Raw genomic sequence first — 26,181 nt, forward strand, 5'->3', positions numbered from 1 at the left:
TAGAGTCAACTCAATCTAATCACATATACAAAAGAAGTTTAGCCAATACTCATTAAGTCAGAACACTAAATTGAGTTTCTAGGGAAGGTTAGACACATTGGATTTTTCTCTCAGCATGAAAAATGCTAAAAAAATTGAACTTTTCTCACAGGCCACTGGACAAATACCTATTTTCCCTTCAGCATCAGGTGCCCCATCAGCTAATGAATCCCCTATTTGCTTGACCCTCTTCTTTCGTGAACCAAGCTGTGCCTCCTCTGCCAGATGTAAACTCTTTCCTTTCAGAGAGTGGATAGGGCACGTTCAAGCTGAGGTGAATCTTTGGCTTGGCAACCACAGCTGCAGAACTCTCCAGATTTAATAGAAATGTGGGTAAATCAAGTACAATGTTGCTCGCTATAATCCCAGCTACTCGTGAGGCTGAGTCAGGATTGCAAGGTTAAACCCAGCTTGGGCAATTTAGGGAGACTCAGTCTCAAAAAACACATAAATAAGTAAAGACTGAAGATACCTACTACATCAAGACCCCTGGATTCAACCCCAAATATTACAAAAGAAAAGAATAAAGTGTGAGTGCAAAATATTATTGTTTTGTTCACTACTGTGATTTTCTACTACCTTATAAGGAGGATTTCTTGAGAATTAAAAATTATTAGTAGGAGGTCTACAATTCATCAATTTGCATTTCAAATGCATATTGAATGAAATTCAGATACAGCTGAGTTAAGAGCTTAGTTTTACATTTTTTAAAGGATATTCAAACAAATTATTATGCAGTATTTGGTAATCAAGTTGATTTTCTAAAAAGACTTTAAGAGAATTTTTATTAATAAAAGATCAAAATTTTTACATTTTTCTTTTTCATTTACTTGCAATACCTATGAGTTTATTTTTTTATGAAATATGTGGGTTTTTTTTCATGAAAGCAAGTAATTAAAGATATATACTAGATGTAAAAGATATATACCAGATAATAATTGATCAGGCTAGTTTTTATTCATACATAAACATTTAAAAAAATTTTTTAATTGCTACAAACTTGCACAAATTACATAATTCATATCATCTATTTAGGCTGTGCATTTCCCAGATTAGCCTAAATAGTCTGGGGAATTTTATAGTCAAATTTATCATTTGAAATAAAATTCATTGCCTTAAGTGTAAAGTGTCCTACTTTTCTATAATTGTTCTTTCTGGTAAATGGATTTTGTCATGAATTTTGGACTAGACTCACCATCCCTTCTTGAAACCCTCAGCATAAGATGTGCTTCAGAACTTCAGGGATTAGGGATTGTCTGTGGCTCATGTGCTGCATATTGTCTGACACCCTTAAAAAGACCTGAGATACCCTGTAATCAAAACATCAAATTCTGCAGTGCAACATATGCATAGTTACACTAAGAAGGATTATTAGGAACCATAAATAGCCTCACATCTGCTCAACTAAGTGTTTGGCATCACACAAGTTTGCCGAAACTTTAGAAAAAACTTCAAACTTGTGAAAAAATATGTTATCTCCTGGGACTTTGGATTTTGGGAATCATGGACTATATCTTGGTTTTAATCTGTTCTTCCTAACTTTGCCAGGGTTGTTTTCTTTAAACCCACATATAGTATGGTATCTTCACTGGGAAAAATTAAAAAATTTTGTGGTCGCCCCCTTTAAACATTTTTTTAAGACTTCCAACATCTATATAGTATCAACTTTTCCATACTTTTCTGTAAGAAATGTATGCTTTAGTCCCAACCAAATTCACCTTCCTGGCATTCGTATATGCCTTCACCTCTTTGTTCAGACTGGGATAGCTCCTTCCAGTGGACCCTAATCTGCACTCCACTTCATATACCAATTTATGCATCCTTCCTCACCTACCTCAAATTCCATCTTTAGGGCACCTTACTCCTTCCCCAGACAGAATGTGCTTAGGTACCACCTGTCCCTCTAAGTAGACCGTGAGTTTAGTATATTTTTCATTTGAATTAATGTTTATATGATACTTTTCCCTTTTACACTAGACTAACTCCTACAGTTTTTTGTTTGTTTGTTTGCTGTACTTGTTAAAGGGTCTTGCATTCAGGAAATGTTGGTACATGAAAGGGAGTCTTTTGCAAAGCTGCCTGTGGTCCTGTCCACTTGGAAGTTTCTGGAAGTGCTGCCACATAGCCGGGCATGGGTCTCCTTTACTATTGGGGATCACAGATGATCTCCTCTTCCAGTTTAGACTATCTTTCTAAATATTTTTGATTTCTAGAAATGTTAGTAGAGAAGATTTATTTTCTAATCTGTTTCCTCATGCCTCACCTGAAGCAGTAAGTGGAGGGCAACTAAGAGCTTGATCAATGGAGGTGTGGGGGGGGGGGGGTAAAGGAAATAGAAAATGCAAGAGGAAAAGAATCACGAATAATAACCATATGGAAAGAAATCCTGGGCACATCTGAAATTGCTTGTTCAATGTCTACCTCTTTGGGTTGTGCTCTAAGCTCCATGATACCTGGATAAGCCTATCTTTTTCACCTCTCTAAGCTCAATGTTCAAAACATTCCCTTACTTATAGTAGGATATTACTAAACTTTTCTTGATTAAGTGAATGAGTGGGAATAAAGTTCAGAGACCATACTCTGGAGCAATGGCTAGTATGTGCATCTTGGTCCAGATACTTAGAGTTAAGCAGACAAAACTCTTAACCTCTTTCTGCCTCAAATCCCTCATCTGTCAAAAGGTCAATGTGATGAGTAGAAGAATTAGTATTTATGAAGCTCTCCAAATCTTACCTGGCATAAGTATCATATGCATGCTAGCCATAGTTATTATCATCATCCTCATCATTATTGTTATTATTTGTAATTTTATTATTATTTTGAAATCCTAAGATAGAACTATTCTCTGGATGTGCATTTAGAAAGACTACCTCTGATCCAACAATAACAAAGTTTATATTAATAAAATTTGTAGAAATTTTATTTTCTCTTTTCATGGAGTTCATCTTTTATTGGTCTTTCTTAGCTGTATGTCATTAGAGACTCCTTTTCAACAACCTTGGAATCCCTTAAAAGGTCATATATACATAAAGCCTTTTAACCTGGAAGTATAGTTTGGGCAATTTTTTTCACTTTGCATTTGCATTTGGAATTTATCTGCCACACTTGTGATTGTGTGCCAGTATTTTGTAGTTTGTCTTTACTTACTTAACATTTTAGTAGGTATAGCATTTACTAACATTTGTCAATATAGAGATTGCATTGTTCTTTCTCTTTTAAATACTTTGTGAAATTCAGATTTATTAAAAAGGTAATTACTGAAATGACTAGGATTAACATTTATGATTGAACATAATAGAATGGGACTTAGAGTATCAATAAAGAAAACTAATTTTGTGAACCAGATGAAATTTTATATTCAATAGTAGAAGCCTAACTCTTTCCAAAATTAATACTTCCATAAGTCAGTCTTTGTCACTGATAAGCTGATTTTCACAGTCTCCAATCCTCATGTTATTTGGTTGTTCATAGGATTCTTTTGGCCACTTAGCTTTGTATAGTTGATTTTTTCTTTTCAGACAGAGAGATGATACCATTTATTGCAATATGGAATGATTTAGCAGCAAATTTCTTTCTCCTAATGTCGTCTTTCTTTATTTAGTCTCCTAACAGTTCCTGCTGTTAAAGTTATTCTTTTACCTAAAAAATTTTTGAATTCTATTATAATATTTCCCCATCTGGTCTCTCTTAGCTAGAAATCATTTTATCAGTTTCTAGGAATATTTATCTTTATTTATGCTGCACACATGCCCACTTAATGGTTATGTTGTAATGCATGATATATTTTCAGCAAAAAGGGTCATGATAGTGTAAGTTATGGAGAAATTCAGAGATTTCCACTTCTCAATATAACAGATAACACATATTGTTTTCTTCTAATATGAGTTGCTGTTGATTTTTGTTGGCCTTTGTAATTAATTTCTTCTCTATACCCCTGCAATCTCAGGTGCACTCCCTTATACTTATCAAAGAGTATTCATGTCAATGACATTGGCCATCCATAGCCTAGTCCCACTATTGGATATTTATATGCATGTATACAACATAATTAATTATGTACTAAACAAGTATGTGTGTCTGTCATTTTCAGTTATTTGCCTATCTAGAATTTTTGTGAAGGGAGTTAACCTTTCTCCTGCTTCTATAACAACCCACCTACTTCCTATGGATTCTCTTTGTAGTTGCCTCTTTCTCTACTCATGCCATAAATCCAAGTCTTTCCGAGAAGTCTGTCTTAGGTCTGTTCTCTTTGCAGCCCCCTTAGATGACTTCATATGGCAGTTTGACTCCTGATTCTCAACTCTCTTCTTTTATGTGCAAATCCAACTGTCACCCTTGACTCAAATTGAATTTGACCTTGGCTCAAATTCAGCAGATTTCCTAACTGAATACATCGCCTGTCTCAAAAAACCACTCTGTTTTAGAATTTTCTCTACCATCTTTCTTGCTCAGACTAGAGACCTAGGACCATTTTGAGAGACCTGCTCTCAAAATTCTCCCATATGTTTTTAAAAAGTTACAATTCCTGCAGATTCTGTTTCTTTAATAACTATTGATTCATCCCTCCTCTAGTTCTGGGATACAGTACCACTACTATTGGAGCATCTTCCTGAAGTCTGTCTTCAGATTTACTCTTGCTCTACCAACCTCCCGCAGCTCATTCACCTGGCTTAGGAAGACCCCTATGGCTCCCCAGAGGTGGTGTTAGGTGCACATTTTGTTTTCTTTGTAACTACTCCGTTTCATCAAGCACAGTCATCACAATACTTACCATCCAATGTGGATTCTGCTTGTTTATTTCCTCAAGCTAGGTTAACTGTGAGCTTGAGATCCTGCTTGCCATTCAATCCCTAACGCCTCGCATAGTGAATGCTGCACAGAAGGCACTCAGCAAATACTTCTTCAATATTGTTGAGTGTTAGTCAATTTGTAAGCTTTCTAACATTTAAACTCTAAAACAAGTAGAAAGAAATTATCATAAACACATAAATTGCGTAAAGACAAAATCTGGAATTAGAAGTCTGGGATTACATTTCTGGCGCTATCGTTGCCTTGTGGAATACTTTTGACAGAACATGAAATTTTCTCACCATAATGCAATCATATAACACTCATCATTACTGAGTATACCATAAAAGTGACAATCACATCTTGAATTTAAGACCTCTAAATAGTTAGAAGCATTTCTTATAGATGATTTATTTGTTCAACCTCTCTTTGGGGTACACATTCCTCTTTCCTTCTATAGGGTAATGAAGGGGGACAAAGCCCCTCCTGTGTCGATGACAAAATATTGGTCCAGAGATGGTTACTGCTACACAGAATGTCATGAAGATTCATGAACATGTCTTGAATTTTTATGTTCCTACTAGAGAATGTGAGTTGTATAAGGTATTATGTATTATGCTCTTGTACATCTAGTTTCTTAAAAATTCAAAATATTTTGGGGATGAAAATATGTACAAATTATTTCAGTATTTCAGCTTATTCCTGGATGCTTCATGTTTTTCTGGAGACATGTTTTTTCCCCACACCCACTCAAGCCATCTGTGTACCAGGCAAGCTTTCTGAGATGTAAAACCAAGTGAAATATGTCCGTTCCATTTATTTAGAAAAGACTATGACTAATGATACTGTGGGGAAAAAATGGCATAGTTAATGAAAAGTGTATTTCCTGTATGAATAGCTAGGAAGCCTGGCAGTTATGGCCACAAGGTAAATAGGTCCTCAAGATTCAGCACCAGAGCTTTTCAAACCAGTGTCTGCGGGAAGCAGAGAATTGGTGTCTACCCAGCATCTAGAGATAACTTCTTTGAAATGGAATTTATCACCACCATTAAATGGTAAAAATACTTTAAAATTCACACAGTATTGCATTATTCCCCCCAGAATATACTATTGTTTGTTTTACATTAAAAAGATGTTTAAATGATCACCATTAATTAAAAATGACTTTCTAGAAAATATACCATATTTATTCTTGTCTTTAAATACCAGGGCACTGGCTTACCTGGAGGGTTACTTTTATCATGTTTGAAAAGCCCAGGGTCTTAGAATATTGCATCCCAGAACAAGGTTTTTATGTTGGAATTTAAGAAACTCTTCTTATGCCCTCTTTTTACTTTGCTACCTAATTGGTAGCATGTTCACAGTTAAGATGATTGGGGAATAGAAGATCAGCTTCCTCAAGTAGAGATTTCCTGTTAGAGGAAAAGGAGCTATCTGAAGTGAGAATTACCTGTCCCCTTTCCTCTTTAGATCTCAAAAACTAGAACTCAAACCAAGAAGTTCTAAAACTTAGTAATCTTTTGTTGAGCATTTTGAAAATATGATCACACTGAAAGCTGGTCATGCTCAAATATAAGTACAAGAGGTGACTTATCTATACATTCAAATTTCAAAACATTTTTAAGGCCTGCCATGTGTTCTGTTAAAAGGTTTTTGATTTAAAATTATTCTGTTAGATAATCCTGTTTTTTAAGTGACATTATGATTTATCACCACTAATCAAGATTCTGATCCCTCATAGACTTCTTGTTTGTATCTGTTTTTGTTCTTTGTTACATAAATATGAGGTTTATATATAAAATTTTGACTGTGTAATATTGGGCTAATGAGTCACAGATGGAAAGATGCTGGCACATTACCATCTAATAACATTTTAAACTCGTATTCCATAGTAAAACAAAAGCAAATTGTACACATCTGTTTTCCAACTTGTAGCATATCTGAGTTTGTGCAGAGTCTATGTTTAAAGGACTTTTACTTGGAGAGAAGAAAAAGAGGACACAGGTCATCTCAAAACTACCCAGCCACTTAATAGCCTTATCAGGATGGATTTGGCAAAAGGGATGAGGTTTCCTCTGCTTTGCTTCCTGAGAAGTCATAGTGCTAAAGAATGAGAACCAAAGATATTAGGGCTGAAGAAATGTCTTCATACTACAAACCTGATTTTATTGGGTCTCTTAAAAAGAAAAACGTATCCCTAACATGGGCAAAATAGGAAAATGTCCATAAAAGTTATCAAATTATAAACCTAGAAACTTTCTGGTCATTCCTAAAAGTATCCTCAAACTAGAATTGGGTGGGAAGAAGGAACGCTCACAGAAACTTGAGGCCATGTGTCACTGTGGTGCTTGTTTATTTGTATGGTAAACATGTTCTGTTGTTTTTTATATTTTTAAATTGGAATAAAAGACTCCAGTTTCACATGTTGTTAGAAAAGAAATGGAGCAAAGGCAAAATTTCTCTTTTCAACTTAACCAATGGATAATGCCTTTGTGGAAGAATTAGTACATGTTATTGAAGTACATGTCTCTGAAAAACATCTCTCCCTCATTCTCCTTGGTGAAGGAATTTCAAGCCACTTTTCTGCTTTAAGGGGTTGTGTGAACTGTCAAGTTCTTTTGGAAAAGTTACGTGACAGAAGTGATTACTGCAGAGTGTGACCATAAATCCCCCTGACATGAAATGCACATGTTATAAGAGACAGATTTCCATCTCCCACCTCTGCGGAAATTCCTAAAACAGGAGACCTGAGATTCATCATATGATTGGAGAGAGAAACTTTGATATGTGGGTGGCAAGACTGTATTTTATGTGATGCACTATGTTTATTCTTAGGAATACCCCTGTTCTGACAGCAAAATTCTGTTCACTGTTCTTGTCCAAAAAAAGAATTAATACATGTATTGTACGTCTGGAGTTGTAAACAGAGTATCGATAGAGGAGATTTACAGTGTTGTTTTCATAACAGTGTCTATAGTTATTTCCATTTTGTACTAACATTTCATGAGGAAGATTCCAGAAATGTTAAGAACAGGAAACTACACAGGCATAGGTACAGATCCCATTGTGCCTGCCCCAAGAGGCCCTTAGGGTTCTCAGTCCCACACACCATGCTTTAAGGAATGGCTGGTCACTTGGGAACTGATGTGTCTAATTCTGTTGATGGTGTTCGTAAGACCTGAGCCAGGGAGTTAGTTAGACATTAGGTACGTGCTTGTTTTGTTTGTCCACCAGTGAAATGTCTGTGTGACGTACTGTGTCGTGTTGTTTTGGTGCTGTGCTGTGTCCATAGGGCCCGCCAGGCTTCCCCACAGTTGCTGCCCTGCACAGTAATCAGATCCTCACCGTCAAGGTTTGTGGTTGACACTTATGTCTGCTCAGAACCGCAATCAGCATAAGAGTCAGCAAGAACCATTTGATTGGCCTGCCCAACCCAGGTGCTCCCTGTCATCCTAACTGCAAGTGACTAGTGTTGGGCATCTGGAACGTCACCTGCCTCAGTGAGGTCAGATATATATTAAAGGGCTGTATCCTGAGCAAAGTCAGAGAAGGATGTTGTATCAAACAGATCAGTGTAGAGAGGTGGGCATCGTGAGCTAGGACCATGCCACACCTCCCTGGTTTGAGTTGCATGTATCCTAATGCTCTATGATATTTCCCAGCTACTTAAGTAATTCTAAGTACTTTAGACTTTGGGCATCAAAGAAATTGCTATCAGGTTCTTGCTGCCTTATGCTGGTTGACAAGTCTGATGAAAATGGAACTGGTGCTTCGTCTGTAGACTTTCTGCTCAGAATGCAGCTCTCCCCCCAATCCAGCTCACCTCCATCTCGGAATGGGCTACACAAAAAAAAAGACCCAACACTAATACAAAAAGGATTCACTTCTAACTAAAAATATGGCCTCACCATCCCATTTCAGGGTTATATGTTTTTTAAGACGAGCGAGAAGGTCTGGTGGCAGACACAAGTGCCAGTTCCGTTTTGTTCCATGGTCATTATAAATCTAATGTGTATATCTTTATTTCTTTCTTGGGGCCTTCTGATGCCTATTCTTCAACTCTCTCATCTCTGAACTTCAACCTTTGACCTCACCTGACTGATCAGATGGTGTTTCCTAAAATCAATCATGGGTTTCTCTCTGCTGATCAGCAGCTCATTAAACGCCGCCTGATTAAGGTAGTGCTGCTTCTTGCTGGAGTCTCGTTTCTTCTTTACATTCATATATTGCTCTGTGTTTTGCTTTACCATTTATCTCTTGTGGGTGGGGCATGATTGGAGGGTGGCCTTTATCCTAGAACGAAATTATGTTTAGTGAGCTCCATTTGAAATGTATATACAAGTACCAAAATTAAAAGACATAGCCTGCCTAATTTTTGATTAATTAAAAAAAAAAACAAACTTAAATTGTAACCAGTAAGAGATGCAGTTTCTAAAGTTCTCTACCTTTGGTAATTTATAAAGTATTACATAGTATACAAGAACCTCATATGCTTAATTTTGTAGATTATGAAAAAATATTTGTCAAACTGTAAATGAAGCCATGTATAGTGAATATAACTGATATAGCATTGCCATAGATAGAGTTATATAAGCTCTGAATATAGTGATTGCATAATACTCTTAGAGCTGTGCTGCTGGTTTCTGAGCTACTTTGATTTTAATATTATCTACTCAGCTCATCCAGTGTGAATATTTATTGGCTCCCTGCTGGCAGGTAAATTGCCTACAGGCTCCGTGTTTCTGGTTCTTTTCATTGTGTAAATGTGGATGATACAAATTGTTGAAAAGTGTACAAAGTGTTGAAAAGAAGACTTGGGTGTTCAAATTTGATGGTTATTGTTGGTCTGTTCCCTTCTTCTTTCCAGGGTGACCAAGGTCAGGCAGGGCCTCCAGGACCCCCAGGCCCTCCAGGCCCACGAGGGCCACCTGGGGACACAGGGAAAGATGGCCCCCGTGGAATGCCAGGAGTACCTGTGAGTTGCCTTCTGGATCAGTGTTCTCACAGGTTTTGTTTTGTGTTAAGGGCTGAGAACTCCGAAGGAGCAGGGTGGGGCTGTGGGACCAGGGAGTGAAGTGTGTGGAGGGGTTTGAGGAAAGTGGGATGACAGGAGGGTTCCCAGGGTTTGAAGGGCCCTCCCAGCAACAGTCCACTTTACTACCTAATCCACCTGGAATCCGTGTACACCACAGAGACTTGGAGACAGCAGCTAAATTGGTTTTCAGGTAAGCCTCAAGATGTTCATGACCAGAGATGCCGTATCTTACAAGTATCCTGCCTACCATAGGGTACGTCAACCAATGCATTGGCTTAGGCGGGAGCTTAGTCGAAAAAATTTAAGTGCTGGATTAATAACATTTCCCAAAGGCTCAATTGCATACACAATAAAGCCCCATACAATGTATGGAAAATAAAGGATGTAAATTAATACTTAATCTCTTATAAATAACTTGATCAAAAAATAATGCCAAAAAGAATAGCACAATTTATTGTTCAAACATCAGTGTTTAATGATCTTAATACCCTAGTTGTCCTTTGTATGTAAAGTTTATTAATAGAAATCATTTAAAAGTGATTTCAATACTTAGTAAGATTAAGCAAGTTTCAATAATGTCAAAGTACAGGCTAGATCAAGGATATGGTTTGATAGAGGCAACCCAGCCATGTAAGGAAATATATGGAAAACATTAAAAATGTGAAATTAATATTATGGCTTTAGGACTAGAAATTAAGATTTATTGCCAAATTAAATTTTATTTAATGTATTGCTTTAACTTCAACCATCATTAATTCAAGAGGACCAAAATTTAAAATCAATCTCTAATCATTTTGTGGTTTAATTCCTGCACTAAGAGCAACTGTGTGTGTGTGTGTGTGTGTGTGTGTGTGTGTGTGTGTATATATATATATATATATATATATATATATTATACAAACACACACATGTTCAGATTCTCAAAAAGAAGAAACCATATTATCAATTTTTGTCATCATAAGAGGTCATGATGATCCAGACTAAATTTTTAATTTCAAAGATGTCCATAAAATTATTTTGAAGAAAAATATCAGTTCTTTTAAGTGTGCTATGTTTAGATTCCTCTATTTAATCTGAAAAATGTACTTGACATTCATGTGCCCAGAAAGTATTGAGGAAAAGAAAGAAAAATTATTGAAATTGTTTTTTAATGTTTACATATTACTAAAATTATCACTTTTTTTTGGAAGGGTGAACCAGGAAAACCAGGAGAACAAGGCTTGATGGCAAGTATCTCGATTTATTTTATTCTATATAAAAATAATGGAAATCCAGGTTATTAAAATCTATGGCCAAGTTTATATGACAAATACATCCGTTAAATGAGCAGAAAGTGAAAATTCATAAAAGTTAAAAGCTATATGGTCTATCTGCTGCATGCTAAGGATCTCAACACCTCTACAGAAATTATGCTGGAGAAAAAGAAGATTCCAGGTGGGGAAAGTGGCAGAAAGATGCTGCAGAAGGTCAAGGGAGAAGGCAATTGAAGCAGCTCTGTTGTAAGGGAGATAAATTCAAGAGTATGCTGTTTAGTTTAAATAGAAACATGTATTCAAAGGGATCAGGTGTGACGGTGAATTAGGGTAGCAAACCTTGACAGTACTTCAAGGAGTGTTTTTGTTGCTGAAAAGCTCTACACAGAGAGAAACATTTTAAGACATTTTAAAAAATCTCTCATTTTAAGACAGGTCATGCAGTGATCTCACATGGACTTGTATGGACACGTGGAACCCAGTTCCTCATGAGTTGTTTATTCTTTGCCAGTAGAAAATTCAGGTCAGCTTGCTGATCCTTGAAGAGTGAAATGCCTTCAGCCACCTCTCCCTAACTCTGTCTTTCAAGCTGCTCTTCTAGCCCACTTTACAGTTTGAACACTATGGGGAAAGGCGGTTGATGCTCTAGTTACCCCAATGTCAAAGGACAACAGGTACCCATCCCAGCTGCAGAATGGGTAGACCCAGAAACCGCACCAGGAGCTGGCAGGTGATCATAATAAGCTTGATAGGGTCCAAGCTATATGATGGGGGGCTCATAGTGTACAGGTAATCAGCGTATAAAATTTATTTAAAAAAATCCTTAGCTAGGCCCTTGTAAAACTAATGCACTGGAGAACAACAGTGTGTGGGGAATGGAAGCCAGCATGGGAATGTGGAAGGTCAAAGGCTTCCCCCTCAGAGCTTTCAACAGCACTCTCCCTGGGAGCAGCACACCCACTCAGCTGCCTTTGTGAGCAAGAGCTCTGATGAAATGAAAGCACCCTAGGATCAAATCGCACCCACTGCCTGGAAATTCCATTCTTGACCTAAAATATCAAGGTAGATATTTGATACAGATTATTTTTGGTGCCATTATGTATTTTTTTTTAAAAAAAAAAAAAGCAAATAAAATGAAAGAAAAAGAAATGAAAAATCACATCTGTCACTAGTGATAACTACATAGAAGTGTAGCATCAACAGCTATGTTATGGAGTCACAGTGTGAAGGATTCTTGCAAGACCATATGATATAAAATTTGGAATTGCTTTAAGCAATTGAATCTGTGATTTTTATTCTGGAAAAAATGGTCAAAACATATTTTTCCCATCCATTCTTACATCACAACCTCAAGAGTTTGGATTGTTTCTAGCGTACCCAGAAATTATCATTGGCACTGACTGGCTTTCCTGATGCCCAGCCCTGCATCACAATATGCAATATCCTAGAATAAAATGGATATTTCTTAAAAACAATATTCTTATCTTTCTTGAATTATATATGCTCTCAAGGATGTACTACTATATGAATAACAACATAATCCCATTTTTCTACAATTCCTTGTTTCTTGGATTTTTGGTGCTAGGGATAAAACACAGGTTCCTGTATGCTGAACATGAACCCTACCACTGAAATACACTCAATTCTCAGACAGATATCATTAAATATAAATGTTTAACCCAGCCCTAAATGAACTGTGTTAATATCTTAGGGTACTTAGATTTCCTATTTCAGATAAAAACTTTCTCATTACAGATACTACTGGTTATTTTTTCTATAAACTTTTTCTTCTCTTTAAATTTTTCAGATTCAGTTCATGTTCTTATTTTTTAAATGACTCTAAGAAACTTAATTGAAATCAAAATATCCCAAGGAAAGGTGTATGCAGTGGTCTTCTAAAGTTCATTTAAAAATTACTGCATTTAAAGATAGAAAATCCTTTTTCTTAAGTGAAAGTTCTATAATAGGAAAAGTAGACACATCATAGTGTCCATCTCAATATATTTTCAAAAGTACATGAAACTACGTACAAACCAGATCAATTACTAGAATATCATCATAAGCCCTGCTCTACCTCCCAGTCCCCATCCCAAAGGTAACCACCATTCTGACTTCTGTCGCCATAGATTAGTCTTGCCTGCATTTGAATTATATATTAATTGCATCATACAGTATGTACACAGTTGTGTCTGGCTTCTTTCATTCAACATTATGTTTGTGAGATCATCCACCTCTTTTAATAGCCTTCACAGCTGGTTAAAAAGGGAGGAGGAGGAACCTTCCTGCCTTGACTACCCCGTTAAAACTCCATCACTCAGAGCAGTAGATGAATGAATGTCTGTCTGACCTTGGGCAAGTTACTTAACCTCTCAATTTCTCATCTGTAAAGAAAGGATAATATCCTTTCTGCCTGCTATAAAAGACAAATGCAATAAATTAGAGGAAAGCACTTTAAAATATATAATGAAGAACTATGTGAGCATGTTATTATTATTATCACTCAGTTGTTCTCTCTAGAGTAAATTACAGGTGAACATGCATGGATTTATATAGCAGATGTATCCCTGTAAAGTTTCATATGAATCAGATTTTCAAAAATCACCATATTTTAAATGTGCTGGGAAATTTTACTATTTAAAGCTACCCTATTTAAAGTCTTTTTGTAAAGTAGTATAACCCCCTTATTCCACTTTCCAGCAAATTGAATTTTTATAGTTTATATTTGTTTAACATAAATGTTTCTCTGATTTAAAAATCTCTCATTTTTAAAAAAATCACAATTCTCCTTGTTAACTTGAATAGTACCTGTATATTTTAATTCATCTCATAGAGAAGAGAATACTAGACATATAATTGTAATTTTCATGAGGAGAAAAATTTCTTCAGAAATTTTCTTTCCAATATTTTGAAGTCTGGGTGTGTATACATATATTTGTGTGCACATGTGTTTTAACTAGCAGTCTGATATGGTGAAAAGTACGCCGTACCTGTAATTCTGGACTTGGAACCACTTAGAGATATAGTATGGTCTATGATCTTTTTTACTGATCTATAAAGTGTAGGCAATAATTCCTAATCTATTTATCTCACTACATTATGGTAAGAAGCAAGTGAAATACTTATATGAAATGTTTTATGAACTACAGAAAATCCATAAAAAGAAGTATTAATGCTAAAACAAATGTCCAGTGATAGAACTCAGCCTGCAGAAAGACTGCTATATGAAATGTAAGGGCTGAGAACGACTCAATAGCTATCAACTTAGTTACAGCATATCACATAGTGTAATTGATAGAGCAGTTTTTTTGTAGTTTTTTTTTTTGTCCTGTTTATTCTTGGTGGTGATGGTGATGGTCGTGTTTTATCCATCTTCTCCCATATATCACATCATTAATTTTTCATAACATTTCTCACCCACGAGTTAAAACAAGACAGCATGGTAAATACCACTGCTCCCATCTTGCCCTCATTATGTAAAACCTGCTACACTTGTTGCTTTGTGTCCTAGAGGAATATTTGCTTCCATGAGGGTCTTAAGAGGCACTGGAGGATATTTATAAATTTAAAATATCTCCAATGATGAAATGAGGAAGCTAGAAATAGCCTAAAATTGGGTCTTACAAAACTGTTTATGAGTGTGGCAGGTAGGGAATTAGTTTTCATAATCCAGGATAGTTTATATTGCAAAAATAATCATCTGAAGATTAACGGCATCTATGATACAATAAAAAAGAAAATCTGCAGCTCAAGCAGTTTCACATTTATTTAATCCTGCTGTGCATCTACTCTGTAAATGTGACCTTTGGGTTTTCTGAGAAGTTCAGGATGAGATTTTAAAAAACAGAATCTTGAGCTTAAGTAAATTTGACTCCATCTAAATAAGAACAGACGCACACTATCTTATAAAACCAGACACAAGAATAAAACCAACTGCCAACCAGAGTTGAAAGTGCTCAAATGTGTTCTAGCAAGAGTGATCTTTATCTTCCAGTTCTTCTGGAATGTAAATAGTGGTTAAAATCGTATTTTTGAAGGTATTTTTCCTTTAGATATTCTTATTGTTTCTTTCTTTGACAAATGCAGAAGTTCTCAGAAACATGAAATATAAATGGCATTTTAAAAAATATACCATCTAGGGCTAGGGTTGTGGCTCAGTGGTAGAGCACTTGCCCAGCATGTATGAGGCACTGGGTTCAATCCTCAGCACCACATTAAAATAAATAAATATATATTTACATTATATATATTATATGTATTATATATATATATATTATATACATATATTTTATAAATATTATATATGTATATATTTATACACATTCACACACACCAACTAGTCCCAGTTTGCTGAATATTGTTTTTTAGTTCAAAATATCTATATCCAAGGCTTCATAGATCATATCATTTTCTGAAACTCTTTATTCTTTCCATCTCCCCTTCCACAAATATATGTAATCTACAAAACATATCTGTCATCTCTTTTTGAACTATAAAAATACTCAAATTGTTACTTATTGGACCTTGATGGTATCTGTGAATTCAAAACTCAGAAAAAAAATTTTCATTAAAGTGAAATTTGGACTAGTGTCTGAAGAAATTATGGATATTCTTTAGTTTCTTTTAGTTTTGCCTATAAACACATTTAATACATTGTTGCCCAAGTGACAACCTGCTTTTTAAAAAATGTTAGTTAATAGCATAAGCATAAATAATTATTTCTGTTTGATTTAAAACAAAAAGTGAAATAACCAACACTTGATTTAAATATTCAGTTATATACATCACTGTGCACAGATTTGATAAAATTCATCATTTTACTCAGTTGAACTTTGATCTGCCTGCTGTCTTGATCAGCAGATGTCAGACATTGGAGACAACAGCAGACTCTTCCTGATTTGGATCTGGCAGAGAAAGCAAAATCTGAAACCATCAAAGCACAAATAACAAAAATGAAGAAAATCATCTTTGCATAGGCATTAGCCTAGATTTTAATAATGAAATGTGGTTTGGCAAAACTGGGTGTTCAGTTGTGCACCCTGCCTGCTGGGATGTCTTAGCAACCGTCCTAATGCTTTATTATCCTCACTTAATCTGATTGTCCATGAAGTACATATAAATGCCACACTGACAGTGCCCTTCCCGCCTCCTTGGTGCTTTTGTCCCAAGCCTGCAATGCTTTGTTTCCCAAATGAACCGAGAACAAGTAGACAAGTGATGCCTCCTCCTCCCTGTGCTGCCCAGCGTCCCTTCCAGTTGCATGGCACAAGGGAGCTCTGTGTCCATTCCTGTGGGCCACAGACATCTCCAGAGGTGCCCAAAGTTGTGATAGTGAAGGAACAGAGGGGAACATTTGCTTTCTTTTGAGGATGGTTCTGTCTTCTAGAAACAAAATCTCAGCTTTGGGGAAGGATGTTCAACCATCATTTAGAAGCATAATCAAATGGCAGAAGTTCAAAAAAAAAAAAAAAAAAAAGCCCAAAAGTCTGAGTAAATAACACTGTACTCTTTCCTTGTTGTATCTTTATACTTAATGATCTCTGGGCTGTAAATTTGCTCTATGATCAACTGTCTTTGCACTGGTTCCAGTCTGTATTAGAACCTATGTTATATTGAACAAATTAAGAAATCTAGACCTTAGATTTCTCATCTAAAGAAAGTGGTGAGACTAAGTGACATGAGTACCCTCCCAGATCTAAAGTCCTGTTATCTTTCTGTGTTTTATTATAAACTACAGATATATGTCCTGTGTGTGTGTGTGTCCTGCAGACAGTTAAGTGCAGCAGTCATGTTAAATTTCAAAGGAATAAAAATTTTTAAATCATCTTTGAAACTGTAATCAACTTCTCGAGTTATCATTTGTTTTAACTTTAGAATCCAACCTATTGTAGAAATATTGAAGCAAAATATGTGACTTTTGAGTGAGGATATAATAACATTATCTAAAGTCTTTGCATTATATTTACAAATTTAGGACAAATATGCACATTTTAGGGCAAGGACAAATGGAAGTCCTCCTATAAGATTTGTAAATATCACAAAGTTACAAACCCAGCTAATAAATGTTAAGTGATATATGTTCTATCTTCTAACCTGTATAAACACGTTTTCATAATGACATGGAATGACATGGAAATTTGCCCTCCTTAAAATTCATGGAATGGCATGGAAAATTTGCCCTCCTTAAAATTCAAAGTCGGAGTGTGGTGACTTGGAAAGAGTTGTGTGACAAGCTCCTAGTCCCTGGCCTGCTTCCTTTTTTCTCCCACCCCTTTCAAACTATAAGACTCAGACTCTTGGATGCTCAGGGGACCAAATTTCATGCACACCCCTCAAAATACCCACCTTTTTGCCCCCTCTTCCAATTCATTGTTGTGCACACCAAAGGTGTGGTTCACCTTCAGAATAATAGACCTGGGAAAGAGGCAACTCATTGTGTTTGAAGTCATTGGAGCAGAAAATTCCAGGGTCTTTAATACCCAAAGCATCATTTAAGGTTGAGGTGGTAAGGAATACAGGTGGGCATGCCCCCACCAACTCATAGATTCCTAACCTCAGGAGAAACACAACCAGAGAAGAGCTCTCTAAATCACAGGTCCCAAACCAGGAGCTTTCTTAATTGGGTCTAAGGGGAGTCCAAGAGTCCCTTAACTGAATGGAGCTTTAAAAAAGTAGATCTGCTGTTCTCACCTCCTTTGAGAAAACTTCACATGTACACATATACACGCACCCTTTTCCAAACGAAGTAAGAAATTGTCATCTTCCCTCATACCCAGCATCTCACAACATTTGTCACATCTTATTGTAGGTGTGGGTACTTCCTATGTTGGGTAAACTGAATGAATAACAAACCAATAAATCATATACTAATATAAATAAATCAGCTTCTTAGATGTCATTTCACCCCAGAGGTGGGGCTAAGCAAGATAAATCTAACAGAATTACTATAAATTGCCTTTTCTTCTGCATCTTCTTACAGTCTTTTAAGTATTATAGATTAGAATATATTTGGAGTATATACATGGGCTCATGAATATGGATAGTGTAACCAAAAGACTGATTTTCATGAGGACAGTGGAAAAGTAATTGCACTAATTTCTAGTCACACTAGGTAGCTAGTTTCAAATCGGGCACAGCAGCAGATTCAGAGGAAATCTTAGAAATCACCTAAAATACAGCACCAGAAGTAACTTGGCTGGGGTCACAAGGTGAATAGTGGCAGAAGTATGCTGAAATCCAGCTGATTACAGTTTTTATGTGTTTTAGTCTAAATCCACACTGTCCAATACAGTATCTACTAGTGTATGTAACAGTTTTAATTTCAACTAATTTATATTAAGTAAGATTAAAATTTCACTTTCTAAAAATTGCAAGTAACCACATTTTAAGTGTTCAATAGCCATGAGGCAAGTGGCTTCCCTATTGGGTTGAGCAATATAGACTGTTTCCATAATTTCAAAACTTTCTATTAGACAACACTGATCTATCTAGATAGAAAACAGATCTTAGTAACATATGACTATTTATTATACTCTTAAATTTAAGACCTTCTGTGGATCATGGAATATTTAAATTCTAGGAACCAGTGTTTCTCAACGTTGCTGATTTAAAATAGGAAAAGCACTTAATACTTTACCCAATAGAAATATTTTCTGCTGAGTGTAGTATGGGGTGATAGGCCTTTATGAACCATAAATCTCTTTCCTTTATGATACGCAAGGGAAGTGTGTGTAATCGTGGAGGGCAGAGGAGCCTGTTAATTTTTCTTTCTTTTTGGGTCATTTCCATTTGGGGTTCAGCACTAAGAAACAATTTATTAAATATGTAGAAGGAATGAGTGAGCTAATTTCAGCTGTGGATATCTGGTGAAAGGTGATATAGAGTCTCTTGTTTTGGAACCTGATCAGAACATAGATTCTCAAATACCTAGATCTGTCTTTCATCGGCAAGTGGTATTTAATACTCAATATTTAGTCTTGGGTTCTGGTTTTGTCAAGCAGTGAGAAAAATGTATTACCTCTTTAATTTCCTGAGTTTTAAGAGACCTCCCTTAAAAAGGTCATAGCCTCATGATTTTGAGAAATACCAATAAATGAATCATCCCTGTTTAGTATTTTTCCCCCCCAGGAGAATGAGCCCGTGAGATACAGAGTCAGAAAAAAATTTGCTACTTTTGAAAAATAATTAGTCCATTAGAAATTTTTTCATCAAATGTTCATGAATAGATGTAGTGCTACGGAACACCATCTTATTAATGAGCTCCAGATTTTAGGCAAATTTTTTTTCAAAGAAATTATGGAGCTACCTTATTGAAATAAGTGTCTCAGATGCTTAAACAGAAACAATTGCCTCAAAACCAGGAGCTCTTTCCAGTGTCATGCCAGGTAGCAGGATGACAGTTTGGTAAAATAATTGTAGATATCTAAAACAGGATTTTATAACTTTTACATTCATTCATGCATTGTTTTAGTTTTGCCAACAATAATTTTTGTTGAGTACTAACCTACAATTCTGAAGATGTAAAATCTACTAGCCTTGGGTGAACTGAAGAAGGCTCACAAGATGTGTGAGCTATGACCATAATCCATGTAAGAATGAGTAAGAACTTCAAATGAAGACTAACCGGGGGAGGATATGGGCTACTTGGGAAAATATAAATGATAAATATAAATGGAGATATGGTCCATGAGGAATTGATCCAAGAGGTGTAGCTACCCCATCTCAGCACTGCCTTCACTCTTGTTTACATTGTGTTCCTCCACAGACTGTTCAATTAAATCATTGGCCTTCACAATGAAAACATTTCAGCACAGTCTCTTATATTCTAAACATTCCCAATAGTTTCTGGTTTGGCATCTCCACACACTTCAGCTATGAAATCCAATCTTGTAAAACATCTCTTGAATTCCACTCCAGACAGACATATAATAATGGCTAGAGTTTATGTTTCTTAACCTTCCCACATCAAACATCCAAGTAGAATATAGAATTTTATGTAAGTATGTCTTAAATGGTTGCTTCTTAAATCAGACAAGTTTCCATTATTTGTTTCAAATTTCCTCTTAACTTTTTATAAACCAAGTTTATGTATTTTGTGATCTTATGAGGCATTTGACCAGGTTAATATCTTCAAAAAGTTGTAATTAAAATCTGTTACACAAAATCCTTGAGAAAATCTGGTACTGATGTTTTATGGCTCTGTAAGTTAGATTATACATGCTATCATTATTCCCAATGGAACCAGACTTTAAAAAGCATTTTCTTCATTATGTCTCACTTTTATTAAATCATGGAAAAATTCTTAACTCAAAAAGGAATTAATTTTAAATGGCTTAATAGTGTAGGCTTTTTTAATTCTCCCCATTACCAATGGAACACCTCTTTTTTGTTCCCTGTGTTTTTTATTACAGAAGCTGATTGTATATTCTTATATACAGCAATGACCAGCAGCTTTCAGAGCTTCAAATTTTACTGTTAGCCATCAGGGACAGAACAGGAACTGTGTCCGCCCCCTACATCATTTCCTAATAGCAGGCAACCAGAACTTGCCTTAAAACATCTCCCAAGAGGCTTCCTAAAGCACATCATTTAGAAACTTTGCATCCTGTTTAAGTAATTAATACCTCAATCAAATCTATGCTAACTTCACTAGTGTCAGAAAAAATCATTAATTTGTTTCCATTCCATGATCTATCAAGCAAAAACCTTTTTAAAAATATATGTGAACTGGAAAGTACAGCCAATGCATAATGGTTGTAGAATCATCAATTTCTTAACTGCCTGCTTTGAAGATTAACTTGGATTGATAATTCCAGCTACTGTTTGCATGATGACTCTCAGAGGTTCATTAGAGACCATAGACTGATATACACAACACTCTCAGTGTTTATGACGCCATGCAATGAGAATGATCTTTGCTTTACTCTTTGATTGTAGAAGCCAGAATTGAGTTCTTCCACCCACTCTTACACTTAGAAGTAAATCTGGAGGCTATTGTAATAAACCAGTAGCATTAGAATAATTCAGGTAAACAAAAGGGTAAGAAGCCTTGCCATTCATATCTTGAGACACTATTGTCTTTATAAGAAAAAAATCTTGACTGACTTTATTCCTTATTCTATCATTTTTATCACCCTCCAAGTAAATCCCGTTGTGCTCATAAGCCCCTATAAGGCCATGCAAATACCCCTTCCCTCTCCATATCTAATTTACTGGTAACCTCCAGGGTGTTCATTGAATCCACTTCTCATGTTCCCAGCTCTTGGACCTTGCATTTGCTGTCCCCTTGCCTGGAGCATCCTTCCCCTGCTACATTCATGTGGCCTGCCTGACCTCTCTCAAAGCTGTCTGTTCAGGAGTCACTTTGTCACTGTGGTCTTCATCAACCCTCCATTTAAAATACTTCCCATTCCCTTCCCTGTCTTTGCTTTAGCACTTAACCCCCTGATTCAATTTGTTTTCATCTATTATTGTCTTTCTCCCTTCACTAGAACATGAAGTCCAGGAAGGCATGAGTTTTGTCTTATTAGTTGACATTGGCTTTCCAGTGCCTAGAGCATTGCCTGGCAGTCAGTAGGTACTCACAAACTGTGAAGTGAATGAATAAATGAATGAACACAATAGGATTCACTGAGCAATTAATATATGCCACTTACTATGCATAATAAAAGGTGTTTGGGGTAAAGAAAGAAGTAACCAAACAATTACAATAATGTTGTCAAGTTCTATGAAAAGGCCCTAACATAGGGATGCTTTGGAGAACAAAAGAAGGGAACTGAACCCCACAGGCAGGGACACTGAGCTCTGATTTATAGGTGGTTTCAGGAGAGAGGATCAGAGAGAAGCCCCTTATTGCAACAGGCAGCCAGAGGTGTTGGAAGCATGGCTTATGGGATGATGTACAACTATTACCAAAGCTTCAACTCTGAGAAGCCATCAAAGGATGTTTAAGCAGAAATATTTAACCATTAGCATTCTAGAAAGCTCACTCAGACAGCAGTGTGCAGAAAGACTGAAGGAGGCTAAAAGTAGAGTGGCCATTAGATGGCTGTCACATTAGCTAGGTGAAAGAGAGATGAGGGCTCCAACAAGGGCACAGCAGTGCAGCTGGAGAAGAGGACTGGACCAGAGAGAGAGTCTTATGTATCCGAGGGGCTCAGAGCAGGAGTAAAGAATCACTCTCAGGCCAGAGTTAACTGATATTGGGGAAGATGATCACCAACGTGGGGACTATCGTATTTCTTTAACTTACTTGCTCACCATGTGCTGAAAATTGTACATAATCTTCAGAAATGGAATCTAGCAAGGGAAGGGGAAACAGGAAGGAAAATCAAGTGCGCTGTATAATTCCTTACTAGTTTACAAGTTTCTATCTGAACTTTGTTTGGCCCATTTTTCTGTGGTCTTTTATGGAAGATTGTGGAAACTCTGGTGTAAAGATCTACGTGGTGTTGGTAATTCATACTTAGAATTTTTCAGTGTCTCATTTGATTTTCATCTGTTGAGTTAGAATTATGTTCATAATTATGTGCATAATTCTTCAATGCAAAGTTTAAGCATTTTATATCAACCAGAAACTATAGTGAGATGAGTATATTTTAAGATTCAAATTGTAGTGGGAATTTTTGGAGTTAAAGAAATATAGCTTAATAGGTTAAGATTCTATGTGTTGCATAATTTCTAAACTTGAAACATAGAAACTATCTGGAAAAATAAAAATTTTATTTTAAGTATTTCCACCTTATTTGGTTGTGTGCAAAGTATATGCAAATTTCAAATTTGCCTGTCAAGAAAATGTCTAAGAAAGGAGCACTTCATTGATTAATAAAAATGGACCAAGAAGATTATAGCCCTACTTTGGAAAACTACTTGATCCAAACTTGTTGAGTTATGGGGATAATAATAATGGACTTATTTTAGAAATCTTAAACCACTAGAATTTTAATTTTCAGAATAATAAGAAGCATTAGTTTAACTAGTAAATAATGAATTGATGACTTACTTCATTCAGCTATTGTGCAGGCTGAAAGTATAAATAAGTTCAGAAAGATTAGGTCAATTAATGAATGAATCTATGGTATTTGTCCATTGCTTTATTTGTACCAGAAGCCACAAGACTAATCAAACGTAGACATCTTAACCAACTGGCAACATACTCTAATTTCAAAATAAATGTTAAGCAGGGAAATCTTATTTTGTAAGTTTAAATTTAATTATCACAACATTAGAGGTCCATAGTAGTAGTATTCATCCAAGGATACTAAAAACGCATGTAAAATATTGCTCATTAAAATAACCGGGGTGTGTACGTTTGTGTGTATACTTACAAATGTATATCTTTGCCTTACGTCCAACTCTATTCCCAGTTTCCTCTTGGAAATGGATTATATTCTCCTTGGCTAGATAGCATTTTTTTTACTAATGTGTTCAAAAGCTGAGAATGTATTCTTGGCAGCAGAATTATGACTATAAGACATGTATTCACAATTCAAAATTAATGTTAAATATTAAAAACTGCTTTTATTTTTCTACCAAAAATAACACTAATTTCCTAAAAGTGAAGGGAACAATAATGCTTTCTTTACAATTATCCATGAATATTGCATTAAAATAGAGAACTAATATAATTTTATGGATTTAAGAGCTATGATCGGTTTTTCTAAATCTCTGATTTAATGTGACCATAAGCATAAACCAAAATAGAAAATACCAGATATGTTGGCCTCTAGTTAAAATATTTGATGTAAAATTTTCTCTTATTTTCATTTTAAATAGTCCGTTCCTGGGTTATATATCCATGTAATGAAATATCCAGTTTTAGGGAATAATATTTTTTCAAGTGGCAAAGTTAGGTTTACAATGGGAAAGAAACCTTTTGTGAATTGAACCTACACATTCTCAGTCTAAACATTGCATTAATGTGCTCCTTGTTATATGATTTCCTTTCTAACATCAACATTTTAAGACGTGAAATGCTCTAGAGACACTTGAGAAAATGGAATCCTAGACAATGATAAGACCCACGGCTTGTCTTCATTCTCAGATCTCCTATCACCACAACCTCTAAACTCTGCCTTTTACTCAGCATTAACATTTACTTCCCAAACAATTTACCCAAGTGAGGAAATGATTAAACATGTTTATGTGCTAAGGAGAAGGAACTGGTGGAGAAGGGGAGGCTCTGATACGGATGTAGGGGTAATTGATGGAAACAGATTCCTGAGGACAGAGGCCAAGGATGGATTCCAGAGCCTACCAAATGAATTGGCCTTGCATGGGAGGTGGGAATCTTCTTTCTCTGATACCAGAGAAGGGTCCATGTGGATTGGGGTTGATGAGAGACATGATGTCGAGGGAATTTACACCTGAAGTCTCTTATTTTCTCTGCAAACCTGAAACAGAGAATTTTAAATAGAAGAATTAGAATGGGTAGGGAGAGTGACCACAGATATGTAGATAGCAAGCTCATTAAAATTTTGGTGGGTTGGTTGAGGATATCAATAGGAATATATAAAAATGGTAGTAAATGGTGAACTTTCAATAACCTAAAGCTGATTATATGAGGAAATTATTAGTCTTACTTGTAGGATTACAAAAGATCCATGAGGAACAGTTTCACCAATGTTCCTGAACATTGTGTATTTTTAATTTTAAACAATGATGCATGACTAGTTCTTCCTCTAATGACCACCCTAGTGTTTTATTTAATGTAACTGAGTATGAATCTAAGATCCTAATTAATGGAAATGTCACACATTGAAATTAAGATTTCCATTAATTAAAGTGTATTGAGCAAAAGAGATTTTACATGAAATGATAATGTCTATAACTTCACTAAACCATACAAAAAAGTAAATACATTTTTGAAAGGGTTAGAAGTATTTAATATTTTAATTTTAAAATAGACACAAAAAGTCAGAAATGTAGCTATATGTCCTTGTGTTCCTTTCCACTCTCCCAAAGCCATGCCTTGCTCTAAATAAAGCCAACAGAATCCCAACACTGACTTTGTGGTTTTTAAACTGCTAAATCTCAAAACTGTCACATTTACATTTTCTGTGTAAATGTTCTCATTCATCTCACTAAACATTGTATCCCCCAACTCCCATTATAGACTAAGCAACAGTTGGCAGCATCTTTTGTTCCCTTTTCAGGTACAAACTGAGTGCCACAGTTGACCTTGGCCACCCCTAGTTTGTAAACAAGTTTTTGTGCAGGTCAATTGACCACATTTTCTCTGAGAAAGAATAGAACAAAGTATGTTTCTTTGTAAGCTATTTAATTATTTCCTTTGCAAATCTGCTTACTGAAGTTTTGCAGATGCAGAATTCACATAATGTCTGTTAGTTGGGGAAGGGCATTGCATTGTAACAGCTTCTAGCAAAAATACCTGCAGCCCCTCTAAATGAGATTGATATGATAGATCTGCAAGTATTTGAAGAAACAGAGGCACTGGAACAGCAAATGTTCTTTTTTTTTTTTTCTCTCCCTGGAGAAATAATCAGAACCCTATTGCATATGCTGAATGTTCTTCAAAAAAGAATAAAATGGGAAAAAACACCCATCTGTACTTCCAACTGAAAATTTTCCTTGAGCATCACTGTATTTCAGTAGAGCAAAGAGAACCTACAGAATAGGACAGATTTAATTAGTCATCTAAGCTTGAATGGCTATAGTGTTATGTTGATTAAATTATATTTCTTTTTCAGGGTCCTCTGGGGCCTCCAGGACAAAAGGTAGAGTATCTAACAATGCTGTGGAAGTAATTATACTCCCATCGCCTAATGGCCTGCAAGAGAGGTGGGCAGAATTAGCTACTGTAAGCCATGCTGAAGCAGTCTGGTTTGTACATTCTGCTTTCTAAAAATAATTCATACAGAGTAGCATTAGATTTCTAATCAACTCCATTGTAGAAAATTCTGAAAATCCACAGCAGACCGTGTTAAGCTGTCTGCTGAAAGTGTCGGTTATTGAATTTTTAATTCAAATACTGTTTAAACAATGTGACAAAACTTAAAATGCAAAAGATCGAATGACATTGCAAATTGAATGCATGGTCTTGCTCAAATA

The 26,181-nt window shown here is 35.8% G+C and overlaps 1 protein-coding gene across 1 annotated transcript in view; it reads left to right on the forward strand.

Moving 5' to 3' along the window:
• Col25a1 (collagen type XXV alpha 1 chain) overlaps positions 1 to 26,181 on the forward strand; it is a 468,385-nt gene that overhangs the window by 335,855 nt on the left and 106,349 nt on the right. The window contains exons 8-11 of the mRNA XM_058583779.1: positions 8,120 to 8,179; positions 9,695 to 9,802; positions 11,053 to 11,088; positions 25,821 to 25,847. Of these exons, the coding sequence (XP_058439762.1) occupies positions 8,120 to 8,179; positions 9,695 to 9,802; positions 11,053 to 11,088; positions 25,821 to 25,847 (231 nt within the window). The remainder of the gene's footprint in view (positions 1 to 8,119; positions 8,180 to 9,694; positions 9,803 to 11,052; positions 11,089 to 25,820; positions 25,848 to 26,181) is intronic.

The sequence above is a fragment of the Marmota monax genome, unplaced genomic scaffold, assembly GCF_021218885.2.
Source record: "Marmota monax isolate L192 unplaced genomic scaffold, Marmota_monax_Labrador192_F-V1.1 WCK01_AAM20220418_F8-fsc00002, whole genome shotgun sequence".
Lineage (NCBI taxonomy): Eukaryota > Metazoa > Chordata > Mammalia > Rodentia > Sciuridae > Marmota > Marmota monax.